This window comes from Pseudopodoces humilis, chromosome 3 (genome assembly GCF_049639895.1).
Source record: "Pseudopodoces humilis isolate 2021_Gansu_Grassland_sample_001 chromosome 3, ASM4963989v1, whole genome shotgun sequence".
NCBI classification, from domain to species: domain Eukaryota; kingdom Metazoa; phylum Chordata; class Aves; order Passeriformes; family Paridae; genus Pseudopodoces; species Pseudopodoces humilis.
In genome coordinates this window covers 48,558,732-48,575,515 of record NC_142202.1, presented here as the reverse complement: position 1 = coordinate 48,575,515, position 16,784 = coordinate 48,558,732, and the positions used below count along the sequence as shown (strand labels likewise).

At 34.3% G+C, this 16,784-nt stretch overlaps 1 protein-coding gene across 1 annotated transcript in view; it reads left to right on the top strand.

Annotated features, from left to right (window-relative positions):
• The window catches only part of ADGB (androglobin), a 108,834-nt gene that overhangs the window by 67,921 nt on the left and 24,129 nt on the right, over window positions 1-16,784 (top strand). The window contains exons 20-26 of the mRNA XM_088052616.1: window positions 1,315-1,482; window positions 3,465-3,603; window positions 8,999-9,184; window positions 10,587-10,680; window positions 12,222-12,356; window positions 13,155-13,308; window positions 16,333-16,520. Of these exons, the coding sequence (XP_087908742.1) occupies window positions 1,315-1,482; window positions 3,465-3,603; window positions 8,999-9,184; window positions 10,587-10,680; window positions 12,222-12,356; window positions 13,155-13,308; window positions 16,333-16,520 (1,064 nt within the window). The remainder of the gene's footprint in view (window positions 1-1,314; window positions 1,483-3,464; window positions 3,604-8,998; window positions 9,185-10,586; window positions 10,681-12,221; window positions 12,357-13,154; window positions 13,309-16,332; window positions 16,521-16,784) is intronic.

Here is a 16,784-nt window from a genome sequence, read left to right as displayed (position 1 = left end):
ATTGGTAAGGGCATTAAAGATACGGGTTTTACAGCACAACAGGTACTGGATGCATATTGCAAAAGTTATCTTATGTAAACATGTAAGTTAAAGTTGGGTAGTACTGTGGTTTACATAGAAGTGCAGCATACAATGTGAAAAATGCTCTTCTTGAAATACATATGTCAGGGTAGTGTATAACTCACTCTTTGAGGCATGTAAAAATACTCATAAAATACATGTAGAAATATTAATTAATATTTAAAAATAACTGCGTATTTAAATAAAATCTCACATCAGTGAAATATGTGTGGTCCCATGGGATTGCATATTACACACCAGATCCCAGAGCAGCTTTTATATGTAAAATGAGCAATTTAATCAAGTAACTTTTCATAGCTAAGAGGCCCAAGAGAGAAAATATTACAGCTTTTGTTCTTCATTGTTTGTAATCCAGACAGACACCATTGTCATCCATATTTTCAAGGTTTTTTTATCAAGCAGTAGGCCCAAATATTTATTGAAGTCCCTGAGGGTAGGGAATATATTTTCTAGAGAACATTTGTGCAAAAATATTTAAAAGGTGAGATTAACAGAAAATTTACATAGCAGTGTAGATTCTGGGTCCTAATAATAGAGCACTAAAACATCTTGTGCAAATTTATCACATATACTGTGACAAAAAAGTAGAAATATAAGAAGCTGGGTCATTAAAAAAATCTTGTGGCTGTACTATCCCCTTGCCTTCAATTTTTGGATGAAAAACTATTTCCTATCAAGAAAATAAAGCAGACTTTTATCCTTGGGTTTTCCATGCAGTTCTTTTCAAAGCAACTTCTCTGCAGGCCATTATTTGCAGGAAAGTGTGCACATTCTTGCAAAGAAATCCTGATGAAGATTATTGATGCTTAAGACATCATGTATTTGATCATTGTTTTCAGCAGGATATTAATACTAATTTGTCCTTCCATAACAGAAGATGCTAAGCACTTCAGCTGACAGTTATTATCACTGCAGTAGAAAGTCTCTATATGGATCTTATTTTTGATTAAATTTCCTATGACTAATAATTTAGGGGAAAAAAAGCAATGAATATCTTATGGTGTCTGTTATTTATTTTACCGGCAAAAATCAGTGAGAATTTTATATGCTTTTGAATATCAGAGACATAATTGATTTTACAGTTTATAATATGAAGAGCAACTGCATGAATTCAGAAAGTTTTGTACTTCATCACAATAAAGAAGCTTGTATTCTGTCATGGCCCAGGAAGAAAACCAAAGAAAATCCAAAAGCAATCTTTCTAAGAATAGTTGTTTTATTCTCTTTCCCCAGGAGAGCTGTCGATTTATAGAACAGGCTACAGCTATCCTGAAAGCTGTTGGAAATGTGATAAATAATTTCAGCAATAAGGATGAGCTTCCTAAAGCCTTGAAGGAATTAGAAGTAGCTCATTGTCCTCCTGGCCTTCATGATACTAAAATAGCTAAAGAAAACGTCAAGGTGAGCAAATAGTTTAATGAACGCACATCTAAAAGCTACAGAACTGGATAACTGCTTAACACTGTCATTATCCTCTCCAAAACAATACCCGTGAACTTAACAAGGACCACCTGCATGCTCTGAATGTGGCATTCATTATAAAGTGTAAGCCCAAATGACATAACTTGTAACTTGTATGGTAATTATCTTTTAAGAAGAAAAATTTCAATGTGCACAGAGTAGCACGTTCTAAATTAAGTCTATTTTTGTCAATCCAGTTTAGCATACTTTGGGGCAGAAAGCGTGAGCTGTTTTTATATTACAACTTCATTTTGAATTTGCAAGATACATCGTGAAATGCAGAAAAGTCTAATGATTGCTTTCTCTGCCTAATGTTGATGGAACAGAAAAATATTATTACAGCTTATATTTCTGAAGGCATTAATGAGATCTTTCATTCATAGCATTTCAAGTTGATTTTCTTTGTTTCTTGATACTACAGCATTCTTATTTAACTTTTCTGTTCTGTATTTATGATAAATTAAAGATATATGATGAAAACATTAACTTTTTCTGTAGATCTCTATGCTATAGCTTTCCAATATTATAAAAAGATTACAACAAAAAAATTTTATAGAAACACACTAATTTTAATGTGTATGCAAATGTTGATCATATTGCTATAACTTTGTTTTTCTAAAGTTAGTATTTTATATATTCCAGATTCATTTATTTTCATCAAAGTACTAGAAAGCTCATGCAGTTTAGATGTTGTAGTTTAGATTGAATAGAACAAAGGTTTTAATATTTTTGTAATCAGTGATATTAAAAATCAGAACACCTAAGCTAGCAATTTTATACGTGGGCTTGGCATCAGGCTCAAATTCAAGAAAATAACAATTCATAAAGAATTATTACGGGTGCTCCACTCATGAAAGAGGTAATTTACATGCCAAATCCACCAGGGAAAAAAAAAAATTGGTTTGAACTCAGGAACAGAATATACAAATTTTAAATGCATATGCTCATGTGAAATATGTGCAAAACTTAGAGAGCTTAAGAAAAATTCAGTAGTCATAAACACAGATATCCCTTAATTTCTCCTCCACTAAGAAGACAAATTTATATCAGTAAAAGAATAAAAAGACAGAAATACGATAAATGAAAGGCACTGAGCTGACAGTGATTCAAGGATGAAAATATGGAAATTATCTGTCTTTAATACAAACGGTGAAAAATTGTTCTGAATACAAGAAAGGATCTACTATATTCTTTCTTCCCCAGTTTTACAAATTTAAAAATAAAGGACATCTTTATTAGTATTAAAATACATAAAATGTTTCCAGAAAGTAGAAAAATCTGAAACTAAGGTCAATGAAAGAAAAAAAATCTTGTTTTTTCCAGTAAGTTACTACTATGTTCTTCAACTCAGATTATGAAACAAGTTCTGTAAAACACACTCTAAAATTCCCATCTACTAAGAGTGGGGGAGGAAAAGACTGGATTTCTGCTCTTTAAAGAGCATCAATATGTCAAAGCATAAAAATAGAGCCAAATCTTCCCATGCTGTAGCACCTCCTAATCCCAAAAGCATTCCCATTCCGTTATCAGTCTCTGTTCTGAAACCTCGAGTTTAGAACTCCCATTGTCATGATAGCAATTATAATACGTTCTTCTGTCCTCTGGTATGAGGCCATCAACCCCCTACACATAAACTACGAGGATGTTTCTGGGTGATAAACACACTGTAGAATAAGTCAAATTTTCTTATTTTAATAAGCCAGGCATGAAACAGGTTTTCTCTCTATTGTTGTCCTGAAGCATTGTAGTCCGACAGTTGGGATTAATTTTCAGATACAGTATCTGTTAAAGGAAGTTAAAAACTTTATGTATATGTGGTAGGAGAAGAGGGAAACAGTTTCTAAAACAATAATAAGAAGCAATATAAATCAGTCTTTATAAATGAATTATTCTTTAAATGCTTTTCCTCTTTCTGATTGTAGGTTTTCAATAATGCATTTTGGTATTTGATCAAATATGTATTAGACAAGAAGGATCTTTACAGATATAAATTTGCCTTCAGGTCCTTTACTTTGGATTTTAAAGACACTGATTTTTCTGGTGATGACACTGGTATTTCAGGTAATATGTTGTTATTGCTAATCACTTCAAATATATCTGCAAATTCTTATTTTCAGGGAAGCCAACTCTTCTCTCTTCTTGTTTTTTTCTTGCTTCAGTAGACACAGTTGATTTTTAAGCCTAAGACTTTTACTGTTGACAGGACATCTGAGGCTCATCTCAGAATAGAAGTGATCCTCTTCTTTGTCCCAGAAAGTCTGATTACCTTTTTTTTAATTTATAAAACTGCCCTTGGTCTTCTTTGCGTTTCATTTGTCCGTATTGACAATCAATAACAATAACAAACATCTACACTTTTTACCTGCTGTACTGCACCTCGTCACTATTGTTCAAAGTATCCTCTGAGAAACCCTTAAATGCCTATATTGTTCACAAACTGAGAGCGAAGGAAGACTCAATTTAGTACCTTCATTGAAAGTTCAGCTATTTCTTAGTGATGGTTGAGAGGTTTTTGTTTGTTTTTAGGGGGAGAGATATTTTAAGTTTTGTTATCTTGCTTGCTTTCTTGCTTGTTTTTTAAGTTTGTTTTTTGGGAAATTAGTGTGTTTCCTGGCTAATTGGCTGGCTAGTCATACCCATGTAGTGTGGGACTAGCTACAGCACCATCTGCCTCCTTCAGCTTGTGGTCAGGGTGTGCTGTGTACCTGAACATACTCTGAGAGGAGCCATTGGAAGGCAAATGTATTTCTTACAAGCAGGGATAATTCTCTTCCCACTGTTTCTTTGCTTCATTTTTTGTGCAGGCTGCAATTTTACGCCATTAGAATTAAGTTTGCATGGCAATCAAATATATTGCTCTTTTCCATTTTAGGACTTATCTTTCAGTCTCTGTAACTTTTTAATCTATTAATGCTAGCATTTATTTTACTATTATAAGCCTTATGTATGTGGTTTCATATCACAACAGAAAAATAATTTATCTGATTGGTGGGAAGAGACATGATCACCATTTGAACACTTTTTATGGGGACTTAGCTTTTCCTTTGTCTATTGTGAACTTACAGAATAAAGTGCCAAACAAAACAATACTAACTTCCTTTTGATTAGTCAGTTTATTCTGGAAAAATAATATTAAAAGCTAAATTAAAATGTATACAAATACCTTTCCTGACACAACAGTGTAGTACGTTTGTCCTTTTAAGAAAGCATTTATAAGCATGTCTCTCTTTACTGGGAACTTTCCTCTGAATCTCCTCTCTTCTGAAGTTTATTGTTCCTTTGAGACATTAGGTATTTTTCAGAGAATTTCATCCCATGACAAGAGTATGTTACAAGGGTCAGCATATTGACATTTATCACACCACTTGAAGTAAACAACATCTGTCACATTTTTTTAAAGATGTCTGTGCTACTGATTTCTGTATCCCAAAAAAACCTTAAACACTTGTCAGCATTAGAAGACATTTTTTAAATAGATTTGAATAATTAGCACAGTTGACAGGTTGTAGCAAAGATCTCTTATAAATTACTAAATTATGAAATCTACTGTGACAGAATATTTTTAAGAGTTGGGCAGTGAATCAAAAAAGTGGAATAAATATATGGAAGAAAGTTCTGCTTCAGTTTTGTTTCCTCCAGTGTCCTATACATCCTTTTAAATTATTTTCTTTTCTAAAATTAAATTACAAGAGATCCCTATAGGACTGGAAAGGTAATTGTTTCCCTTTGGTTTTATTGACAGTTTTTTACATTTATTGATGTTTTGCCCTGCTTAAAAAAGGTTGCTTTGGAGTAAATGCATGCTTTTGTTCAGGTTCCATCCACAACCCTAAAGAAATAAAGCATAAACCAAGTGAAATGTCAAAGAAAAAAAGGTAGCTAGCAGGAAAAAACAGCTGAAAACTTCATTGTAGAAAGATCTAGAAGGATTGGCATGATTGCCCTGGCCCACATTAGCACTGCTGCATTGTCAGGTTAGTTGCTCAAATCTTATCAAGACATGAGGTTGTAACCTTCTGGAACCTAACAGACATCAGTGTAATCTACCATACCAGATGAATGAAATATTTTTGTCATCTGTGTCTGCAAGTATATTAAGTCAAATCTGAGGTTTTTTTGGAACAGCGCCTCCATTTTATAAACAACATATTTTGCACTGTGTGCTGAATTAATGTCAAAGTTTACCAAGGGCAAGGATATTATGATTTACTGCAGGTAGTGGTCATGCCTGCTAAGATCTCTGAGAAGCCGTCCTGAAAATGATCTAGTCAAATTTATTTGACTGCCAAGTATCATCCATCCCCATGGAGCAATTAGCAGAAAAGCCACAAGAAACAAGAGGAAGACCATGCCATGTGAACATACACAGGAATGTGATGCTTCCTGGGAAAGGAAGCATATCAGGATGATGTTACACAAGAGGTAGTGTTGGCAGTTCAACACTGCCTGCCTGCTCTCTGTAGCACACGTTCTTTGTTTACCTTGTCCGGGTTTCATTGGGCCCAATAGTGAGCCAGTGGAGCCAGGGGAGGTCTGTGGCACTTATTTTCAAGAGTCTCAAACTCTTGACAGTTGTTTAGGCACATTTCAAGAGCTACATTTCTTTCTCATGGATAAATTCCAACTTTGAAGTTGGAAGTGGAGTGCCCTTTGTGTACAGTTCTCTTAAAACCTTTTGGTCTGAAATTTTACATAGCAGTTGAACTGTTCTCTATAAGCTTATCTTAACTGTAAAACTGTATTTGGGAAGTCCTGCTCAGTTCTTTTTCAGAACAAGCTTCTCTCTCCTCCAGAGACTTAACATAGGTTAAGTCTATCTTAACATAGGTTAAGATGATTGATTGTACAGTTTTGTTGTGTTGTGTTGTGTTGTGTTGTGTTGTGTTGTGTTGTATTGTGTGACTGAAAAGAGGATTCTGAACATTTGTTTCTTCTTGCACTTTGGATATGAACTAGAGTTCCAGTAAGGGGTGAGGGAAAGTTTGGCATTATTTGATTGAATATGTAAAGTGTCTCTTGAGTATATGCAGAATACTCCTTTTTCAAAAAAAACATTCCTACATTGCCTCCAGGAAAACTGTAGTGATTTTATGGTGAAAAGTGTCTTGCTAGGCTTGAAAGCTCCAGTTTTATTATTAGCATGGTGTCTTCTGATTAACAGCTAAGGCATGTCAGAGATTTTTGACAAATCTGTTTTCAATCATAATGTCAAATTTGAAACATCCATTAGTTCAATATTGATGGATTTAAAACATTCACTAGTTCAAGATTGATTGATTCAAAGCATTTCACAGAATACATTTCTCTCCTTCTAAGAAAAAATATTAAGAAATGTTAAGTTTTAAAAAAAGCCTTAAAAGATCAGAATATTTAATTTAGACCTCATTATTTTGCCTTAAATGTTGCAAAGAAAAATATTTTTTTCTTATGACATTGTATAAAAAAATAGAACAAAAAAGAACCTCCTTAGGAATATATACATTAGAAATATATACTGACAATTTTGGGGTTTTGGCCTGATCTGTGGTAGCTTTTGACATTTTCAATAAATAGAATTGATTTCTGTGTGACAGTCCATACAAATTTTTTATTTTTGTGTTTTCAGAAACAGTTTAACATTTAACTAACTTACTGTACATCCATATATTCTTTATCCTGACAAATGAAATGTTTTACTTCTAGAGGTACAGGTATTTTTTCTAGTTATGGAGTCCACTTGGCATCCTCAGTGGATGAAGTTTTCAGCTGGTTCACAAGGCAATACTTTTTGTATTTACTTTTCTATGTTATTGGTTCCTGCTCCATGTTAGGATATTCTTACCTATTAGGTCAATCTGTGTATATGTGTGTTCATATATATACAACAATACATTATTTTATATATATTTTATATATACAATAATATATTATTTTGCTTTATATGAGGAATGTAGGCTCTGCAGCAGAATTCATTTTTCTGAGCCAAAGCACAGACTGAAAATTGAAGTCTATTTCCATTTCATGAAGACAATGATTAGTGGGGTCAAAAGTCATCTTACCACTGGGTTCTTTAATTGTAAAATAGACAAGTTTGTAGACTGAAAAATTCATTCTGGAATGTATTCCATTGACGAATGAATGGGAGAGCCAAAACCTTTCCAGAGGTGCACAGACAGAAAACATCTTAGAACATGTTAAATTCCAGATGGATGTTAGGAAAAAAAACATTTTTCACCATGAGGCTAGTCAAAAATTGGAAAAGAATGCCCAATTAAATTATGGAGTCTCCATGGTTATGGAAATATGAAAAAATGGACTGGACATTTCTTCAAGAACAGGAGCAACCTGTTCTAAATTCATCCAGTTTTGGATGTGGGATTGGACAAGATGAACTTCAGTGGTCCATTCGAGTCTGCATTATTCTGTGATTCATTATATGCTCCTGTTTTATAACAGTGGTTGCACCATTCATATTGTTGAGTTCTAATCTGGTTACTATTGAAGTGGGCTTGTGTAATCTTCCAGTCCTCAAGTATTAAAGAAGCTTTCTGGGGTTTGGAAATGCAATACTAATGAGAAATGATGGCTTGAGAACACAGCCAGATTTAGCAATATTGAGTAAAAGTGATTAGATTGAAATGTGTGATCTGGCTGATGAAAGCAATATCTTAAGATAGTTTGTTTGCCTGCAATGCTGTCTATATTTTTCAAGCAGATTCCTCTCCTCCTTTTTGTTTTTTTGGTACTTCCTTTTGCAGCAGTGCTTCCTTCCTATCGCGCTGTCTTGCTTCCTTTGTTCCATATGTGTGCAGTTCCAAACTACCCTCCCTGGCACTGGCCCCTTGGAGTGTTGTTCCCCATATCTTTCCCTAAGTCCTGGTGCTGATGGCTCCCAGGATGCTAATTTCCAGGCAAGAATGCCTTCAAGGAGCTCATTGCTAAACTGTCAGAACCCATTAATTTCTGTGTCCATTTTGGAACATAAAGTCAGTCAGATAAATTAACTCTTCCTTTATCATAGATCTTACTCTTATTCTGTGTCTACTTTGTGGAAGCTAAACAAAATGTTTTGAACAACATTGGTGTTGAAATTATTACTAAAATATTACCAGATTGAGAGACAGAAGTACTTGAAGTCTTGTGAAGCGCTTTTAAGCTGTGTACAGAGTCAGGCTTTAGTGTATCAAATCCTCTTGGTTCATGCTTGGAAGAACATTTTGAAACCACAGTAGGAGGCATGATTTTAAAAAATGTCCTGCAATAGCTGTCCATGAAGAGAAAAAAATAAATTATTTGATGTTTGTAATTAGCAAAGTAGCTGACATTTTGACTTTGTGTAATTATACAGTATATTTTCTCCAACTTACAATAAAAACAAGATTTCAAGAGTGATATTTTCATGATAAAAATTTTATGCTTGAAATCACTCTCTTGATGTTTTGTGGGGTTTTTTTTCTTCTTTTTAAATTCATTACAGGCAGCTACAGGACTTCCAGCTTTGATGTTACTCATTCTTCCATTCCTTCAGAGAGCAGTGAGGAGAAATCCCTCAGTAGTTGGGAGAATCAAACTCCCACACCTGAAGAAGAAGCAGCAGCTCTCACAATTCAAGCCATCTGGAGAGGGACCTATATTAGGAAAATACTGAAGAGCAGAGTACCAGGTGTGTCATTTAAAAATGCCTTTCAAAAATGCTTCATACTTCATCTTATTCAAATCTTCACTGTAAAGAGTTTTTTACTAATTAATGTCTAGGTAAAATTAACTGAAACTAATGAAATAGAACTTACAGTTCTATTAAGGTCTCCTAACCACTCAGCTAGCACATATGGTACTAAAAAGTATCTGAAAAATACACCCCCTAGATTTGCATAGATAATAAACCAGAATTTACATTAATGTAAAGATGTAGATTTAGGTCAGAGCTGGGATAAATGTTAGGGATGTTTTCTGGAAATGTAAAGGAAATCATACAAGAACCTGAGCTTCATATTGAGTAGTCAGTGGAACACACACAAAGCCTGATGCTGTCCTCCAAAGATACTGTACTGATACTATCCTTCATTCCTGTGCATACAGATAGAGGAATCTTGCATAGCAGTTCAGGACTTGTAGCACATTTCCTATTCAACTGTTCTGTTATCTCAGCTGGAATACTGTGTCCAAGTGCGATGTCCACAGTCGAGGAAGAAAGAAAGATAACAACCACAAAATTTTGAGTAGATTTGTAAGGATTTGGATTAAATATAGGCCTAGTACGTACATACAGGTTGTTAGTTTGTAATTTCAGAAAGATCAGATAAGAAAAATCTTTGCTATAATCATTAAGCAAGATTAACCCACATGAGGAAAGGAATCTGAAAGTAACAGTATCTTTAGGCTGATATCCAAAGGGTTAACAAGAAGATCTTTAGTCTGAGATTCAAAGCTTGTGGCTTGAATCTGGACACATTCAAGTTAGAAAAAGTGACATTTATTAAAAATTACTTTATTAAAAAATAAGGCATTTATTGGAATAAACCAAGATTTGTATTGTACTACTGAAAACTTTAAAATCAGTCTGGTCTTTATCTGTATTCCATGCATAGAAACAAACACCTTGAGATGACAACACAGCCTGTTATGTGAGTTATCCAGCGTAGGTGGGATGAATTAACCATTGGAGCTGCCCAACTCTTTTCCTGTTAGCTACACAGATAGTTTAGGTACATCCCTACCCCCTCCTGGTATCTGCAGATAGAAGTTGCTGGGAATTATATATTGTCTGAGGACAGAGACTGCCATATATCACTACATTTTACAGTGAAAAAACTGTAAACTGGAGAAAATATTGATCACATAATTTTTGCAATTGTTGGAGTGCTGAAAAGTACAAAGATGATGAATGGAATAAACTCTGTCAAACAAAAAACAGTTTTCAGCTCAGCGAGACTTCTGTAAAACTCCACATAAATAAGGCAATTTACTTGTGCAAGTGGCATTTTTCAAAAGTATTTGGCAGGTGTAAATTTAGAACAATAGCAAAATTGGATGTTATATTTTCTAACTTATTTTATTAACTCTAGGTACTAAAGAAAACACTGATGTTGAAGAAACTTTGAAAAACCTGTGGGCTATGATTGAGTTAAATTTTGAACAGTGCGCTATAACATTGTTAAGGTAATCATGCAATAAATCAAACTATTTTATTGCAGGCAGTTATCATACACTGCTATTCCACAAAATAAACATGGTAAGAACATTATTAGTGTCAAAATTACAGCACCCTGATGGAAGGGGTGAAATTTTTTACTAAATATATGCCATGCTTTATTCTCTGTACCCTACATGAATAAAATCTTATTTTTGGATATGTTACAGATTTTTTCCTTCAGCTTGAGCTAAAATATTACCATTTGCATGTATTTAATTTTTTAGTATTTGGTAGAGTACTCCATAAGTACAGATGTGATACTGATTCCTTAGTTAAGCAGTTAACCAGTTGGTTTAAGGAAACTTTTTGATTTGTGCTATCTGTTAAGCAATCATGGTTGACAGTAGAAAGGAGATAGCTTTGCTATTTGTACCATTTATTATCTCAGTCGGGGACTCTTTTGCTGCACTTGCTTGAAGGAAAATAGATGTATGTCTAGGTAGTAGAAATGTAATAGGTGTATTTCTATACTTTCCCTGATATTTTATTACAGCTTTTGGAAAGAAGGCTATTCTAATTTCAACAGTATTCATTAAGTCATTTGCAAGCCTAACGCTCTTTGGGGATCACATATTTCCATTAAGTCCTCCAAAAATCTCTCTGCAAGTGTTCACACAACTGATCTAGCAGTAAATCAGTTCTTCCAGGGGTGAGGATTGAAAACTGGTAGTAATTACTGCCTGTGGATATAAATCCTCACTCCTTGTAACCAGTAATTTGAGCAACACTCACACCAGGTATAATTTTATTTCACCTTTTAGTGTTGCTAATCCTGTAAAACCTGTGTACGTTGATGGGATCAGGACTTTGCAACCACAGCCTTGTTCCAAATATCAGCCATCCATTTTAGATTTGCAGCATTTCTACATCAGCAAAGATGAGATGAAGTTTTCAGTCTGCCTTCAGACTTATAAAACTTATGGGGTTTATAAGCATTGTCCTGAGGGATACATTTGAGTGTTAAAATTATGCTAATGTGTTTGTGGTTTTGTTTTTTTTGTTTAACAGCTGACAGATCTCCATTTAACATAACAATCTAGCACCTTGGACAAAAAGTTCTTCTTTTATTCCTTTATTATTCCAAAAAGTTTTAAAACTAAATAAAGGTATTTTAATCTCCTAGTGATTCCACAGCTTTAAGATGACAATGTAAGAAAAATGAAGTTATGCTAACTGATACTTATTAAAAAAAAGAAAGAAAGAACAAGAAAGAGGTAGAATTTTGTAGAAACCATGACATCTTGGGATATTAGAAGCAGCTGTAGTTGCAGATAGGCTGATGGATAGAAATATAAGTATATATTTGCCATGAGACCTGAAAGAACTAATCCCTCCATGAATTTATTTTATTTAAGATGAACAACTGCTAGAGAAACATTAGTAACACATTGTATCTTGTTTTACATTCATGCACAAAATAGTGTTCTTTATGATCAGCATAAGTAAAAGTCAGTATATATATATATGCCATCCTGATTAGATTGAAGTTATCTTTTCTGCTTTCCAGAGAGATGTTTAAAAGGAACTCTAATTCACCTGAAAAGTTTCCTTGTTATGAAGATGAATGGTGTAAGATGTATTTCACTGACTATGCAGTAACCTATGCTGATCAACCACCAAACACATGGTTTCTGGTTTTCAGGTAAGTTTCACAGAGCCCTATACAGCTCTTACAGGGAAGTAGCATTTATACACTGTGTCTTTTCACTAACCTGCTTAAAAACTTCTTATCTGCCTGCTTTCCTCAAATTCTGACATGCACTTGTTCTGGTTATTGCTGGAACAGAGTTCATTTTCTTCTTCATTTCTTCTTAATTTTCTTCCTAGAAGCTGGTAGAGTGCTGTGTATTTGGATTTAGTGTGATAATAGTATTGATAACACACTGTTATTTTGGTTGTTGAGTGTTTACCCCAAGTCAAGGACTTTTCAGTGTCTCACGCTCTGCCAGTGAGGAGGTACACAAAAATATGGGAGGAAGCACAGTCAGGACAGCTGCCCTGAAGTGGCTAAAGGGATGTTCCATACCAGGGAATGTCATGTTCAGTACACAAATTGAGGGAGGATTACCTGGACAGGGGCTGATCACTGCTCAGGAACAGGCTGGGCATTGGTCAGTAGGTGGCAACCAATTGTATTGAGCATTATTTGTTTCTCTTGGGTTTCTCTCCCTCCCTCTCCTAATCATTAAAAATATTAATATTATTAGAATTTCTATTAGTATATTTTGTTTCTATTGTTAAGCTGTTCTTAACACACAAGGTTTATATTTTCTTTCTGATTCTTTATCTCAGGTGGGTTGGGTGTGGGAAGTGAGTGAGCAGCTGCGTTGTAGTTAATTGCTGGCTGGGGTTAAACCATGGCAGTATTTTTTGCTTTGTGTTGCACATATCCTTTTATTTGGGAAAATAATTTTGATATAATTTAATTTTTCTTTTTTAGAGAAATATTTACTGTCCCAGAAGACATGCTTATATTGACAAAGGTGTTTACCACTATCCCTTCCTGTAGACTTCATGTCCTTGATAATGACACACAGGAGGAAATGCCACATGCCTTTTTCAAAGTGGCACCTCATGTTTATCCCAAAAATAAGGTAAATGCAAGAAGGTGTTGTGAAAAGTATAATTTTAAAAATAATAACAAATGCCCAAATTCTGTGGAGAATATAGTGGAGTTCTGTCATAGTGTTTTACTTCAAAGCACACCCTTGTTTATTAGCAAGTTTGAACAGAGACCATCACTGATCTGCTTCTGTGCTGAACATTTATTAGTGAAATTTTGATTATGCTCTCCTCTGTACTCTTTCCAGCTGCTGCTGTTTTGGGGTTTATTATGCATGACACTGAGCACAGTAAACTTTGTACCAGTGTTTAACTTGTGGCCATAAAAAGTTTAAGTAAGGAATGATAAGCACCTTTTCTTCCCATGGGTACAACACAGGACCCTCAGTGATTCTGTCAATTACTAATGAAAATGTCCCTTTCTATTGGATTCCTGCTCTTCCCCATTGAAGAAGTACCCTCTTAAAGCCACATTTTTGTTATTCTTTGCTACACTTATGGTCTATATTTTGTAATATTAAATGTGGTTAATAGCAGCGAAGGATGATTTTTAAAGTATTAAAAGAGAATTGTGCAGGCATGCTGTATTTTCCTACTTGTTCTTACTGCATTTTTCAACCACTGAGCTCCTAAGTTCCTCAGTAAGAATATAACCTTCTGCTCTACAATTTAGCTTGCTTCTTCCTAGTTCCAAATAGTTGATTATTGTTTCTGTAGACCTGCACAAGCTTTTGAAAGCTCTGTTGATACTTTGACAAGACGCTTTGCAATTAGTAAAAACAGAATACAATGGTATTATTTTAATCTGTTACCTTTTTTGTAACTGTAAAAAATAGTCAACAATGTAGTACATCAAGCAAGAAATTATACAGTATGCTTAAATGTCAGTATTATTACATAAAAAGTCATTAAAAGAAAATACACCTACCAGCTCTGCTTTCAAACTATGACTCAGCAATTTACAACAGAGATAAAAAGGAATCCTGTCAACAGATACTGACTTTGCTGCAGAAACACTCCTGGAACACATTAAAGTTCATTTCAGAATGATTGACAATAAAGATAAAATCTACACACTAGCAATAAAGTCTGTCTTCTTTTTGCAGACATTACAGCCTAGATGGAAACTGGCTACTTGCTTAGCATTATTTGGATTTTTGGGGGTTGCATTAAATTATCTTATTTTTTGGTGTTTTTTTCTCCTTCTGGATACAGTTGAATTTGTTTTAGCTCTTGGTGGTTTTTTTTTTTTTTTAAATTCTACTCTATTATTCACAAGTCTTTTGAACAGATTGTAGAAAAGGATAGAGATAAGCACTCAAGCTTCAGCTGACCTACATAGATAAGAGTTTAAGAAATCATCACTACCACCATATTTAGTCTAGAAAATAGAAGTCTGTTTGAGCAAGGATACTGCTCAGTTATTTCTCTTGACTAGTCATAGAAAGATGTAAGGGATTCATCTAACTTTGCCATGAAGTTAATTTGGGTGGTATATTAGGAAACAATCCTTTCTGTTTCCAGAGACAGTGAATTGTAACAAGATATCTAAGATATCTAGTAGTGAAATCTCTTGAAGGTTTTTAAGAAAGAGACAAATTTAATGGGGTTGTTAAGTTCTATTTTCTTATTTCTCAGTAGTGACTTTATCTTCCTACCAGACGCAAAATTTATTGTGATTTCTAATTGCTCATAGCATTCAGAAAGTGCTCACTCAAACAAACTTTTGGTCCTAAGTCTAAATTTTCTGAATATTTTTACTGAACTTTAAGATTGCATAACATTATCTTTATAGATAGGTATACAAGATAAATTGTCCTTCTCATGCATCCCTTGCTGTCAGAAAGCAGTTGAATATCTGCCCAAATCCTTCTCCATTTCCAGGTGTACTTGATAAGAACAGAGGGGCCTGTGACTCTGTGCTTAACTGTGTTGAGCTCTCCAGAATGGTTACTCTGAGTGGTTGCTATTACCTTGTGGTGATTAAAGGTTGTAAAGCACCTTATTGCTACAATTGCACAAATTGGAATCGTGAATTATTTATTTTACTTTCATTCTAAATATTCAGTATTCCTGGAGCCACAGCCCTGAATTATTGGATAGTCCTGAAATCACAACCCTATTTATTATAAGCATTTTTCAACTAAGCTGTTTTTGCTGGTAAATGGTGATTGATTTAAACAGAATTAGAAGAGGACTGAAAGAAATAAAGCCTTTCATAGAATTTTCATTTGGACTATTGCTTAGGTGGAACGTGAAATTTTAATATTTGAAATAGGGAAATAGTTAGACTCCATGAAGAAGGGGTTTAATTCTGAGTTCCCCTGCAACATTACAAGTGGCCATTTCATTCCTTATATCCCTTTTTCATGCCTCTGCCTTTCAAGTAATCACATTCATATTGCCTTCATTTTCACAAATGCAAATTAACCTGGCTCCTCATATTCCTATCCTCAGGATTCATAAAGAGCACCTAAATCTGCATCAGCCTTATTGTGTGTTGCATTTTTTATTATTTTTTTACTTTAATTTTCTCATACTAGAAATATGTTTTCATAAATCAATATTTTCATACAAATAAGATTAGTATCTTGTAATTTCATGCTATATCTGCAGTGGCAATATTAAACAGGGGTAAATGTTAATTTAACCTCAGATTTGAAGACTGAAGTAATCTCATCTCTAAATTTCCGTGCAGCAAACTCATCCACCCCTACTTTCACACTGCCTAAGCATGAAGGAGCATTTTAAATAATCAAATACTTTGGTTAGAAAGTGACTTCAGGACTTTGGTTGTATCTGCCCCTAAGACCACCTGCCAGCTTTCCAGTTAGATGAAGCTGGATTTAACTTGCCATGCAACTTTTTGCCAAATATAAATTGCCAAAATAAGAGATGCTCCGTAAGTTAGAATAAAATCGAGTTAAAAAATTCTTGCTGATGAAGGACAACTTATTATATTAAGTGTAATGGACAAAAAGTGTGTTGCATGTAGTCAGAGAGTTCCTTTTGAGTAGCGTTATTGCCATGTACAAATGACTTGTTTCCACTTTCAGAAAGGATACACTTTTGTGGCTGAAGCGCACACTGGTGACCAACCTGTGGCAGGTGGAAAATGGACACTCCGCTTCATCAGCTCCCACAGTGCCCTTCCATTTCTCTCTCGTGAAGCTGTAAATAATATCTATTCTACTCAACAATTTAAGGAGTATTACATACCCAACAAAGAGTTCCTACTGCTTAGGTAAATATTGAGAGAAGAATTAATAACTACTGGTTTTTATATTGATCATCCCTACTAGAAAGGTGTGTTCTTTCCTCTTTCTTTGAAGCAGAGAATATTGATGCAAATATCTGAATTTTATGGGCTATCAAATCAACATTTGATATACTGAAAGTGTTATTTGTGAAATATTGCCGCTACTTAATGAAGAACACAGGTGTGAAGTACACAGACTATAACTTTAAAATCCAAATTCAGTATTTTGCATTTCTGTAAGCTCAGTCT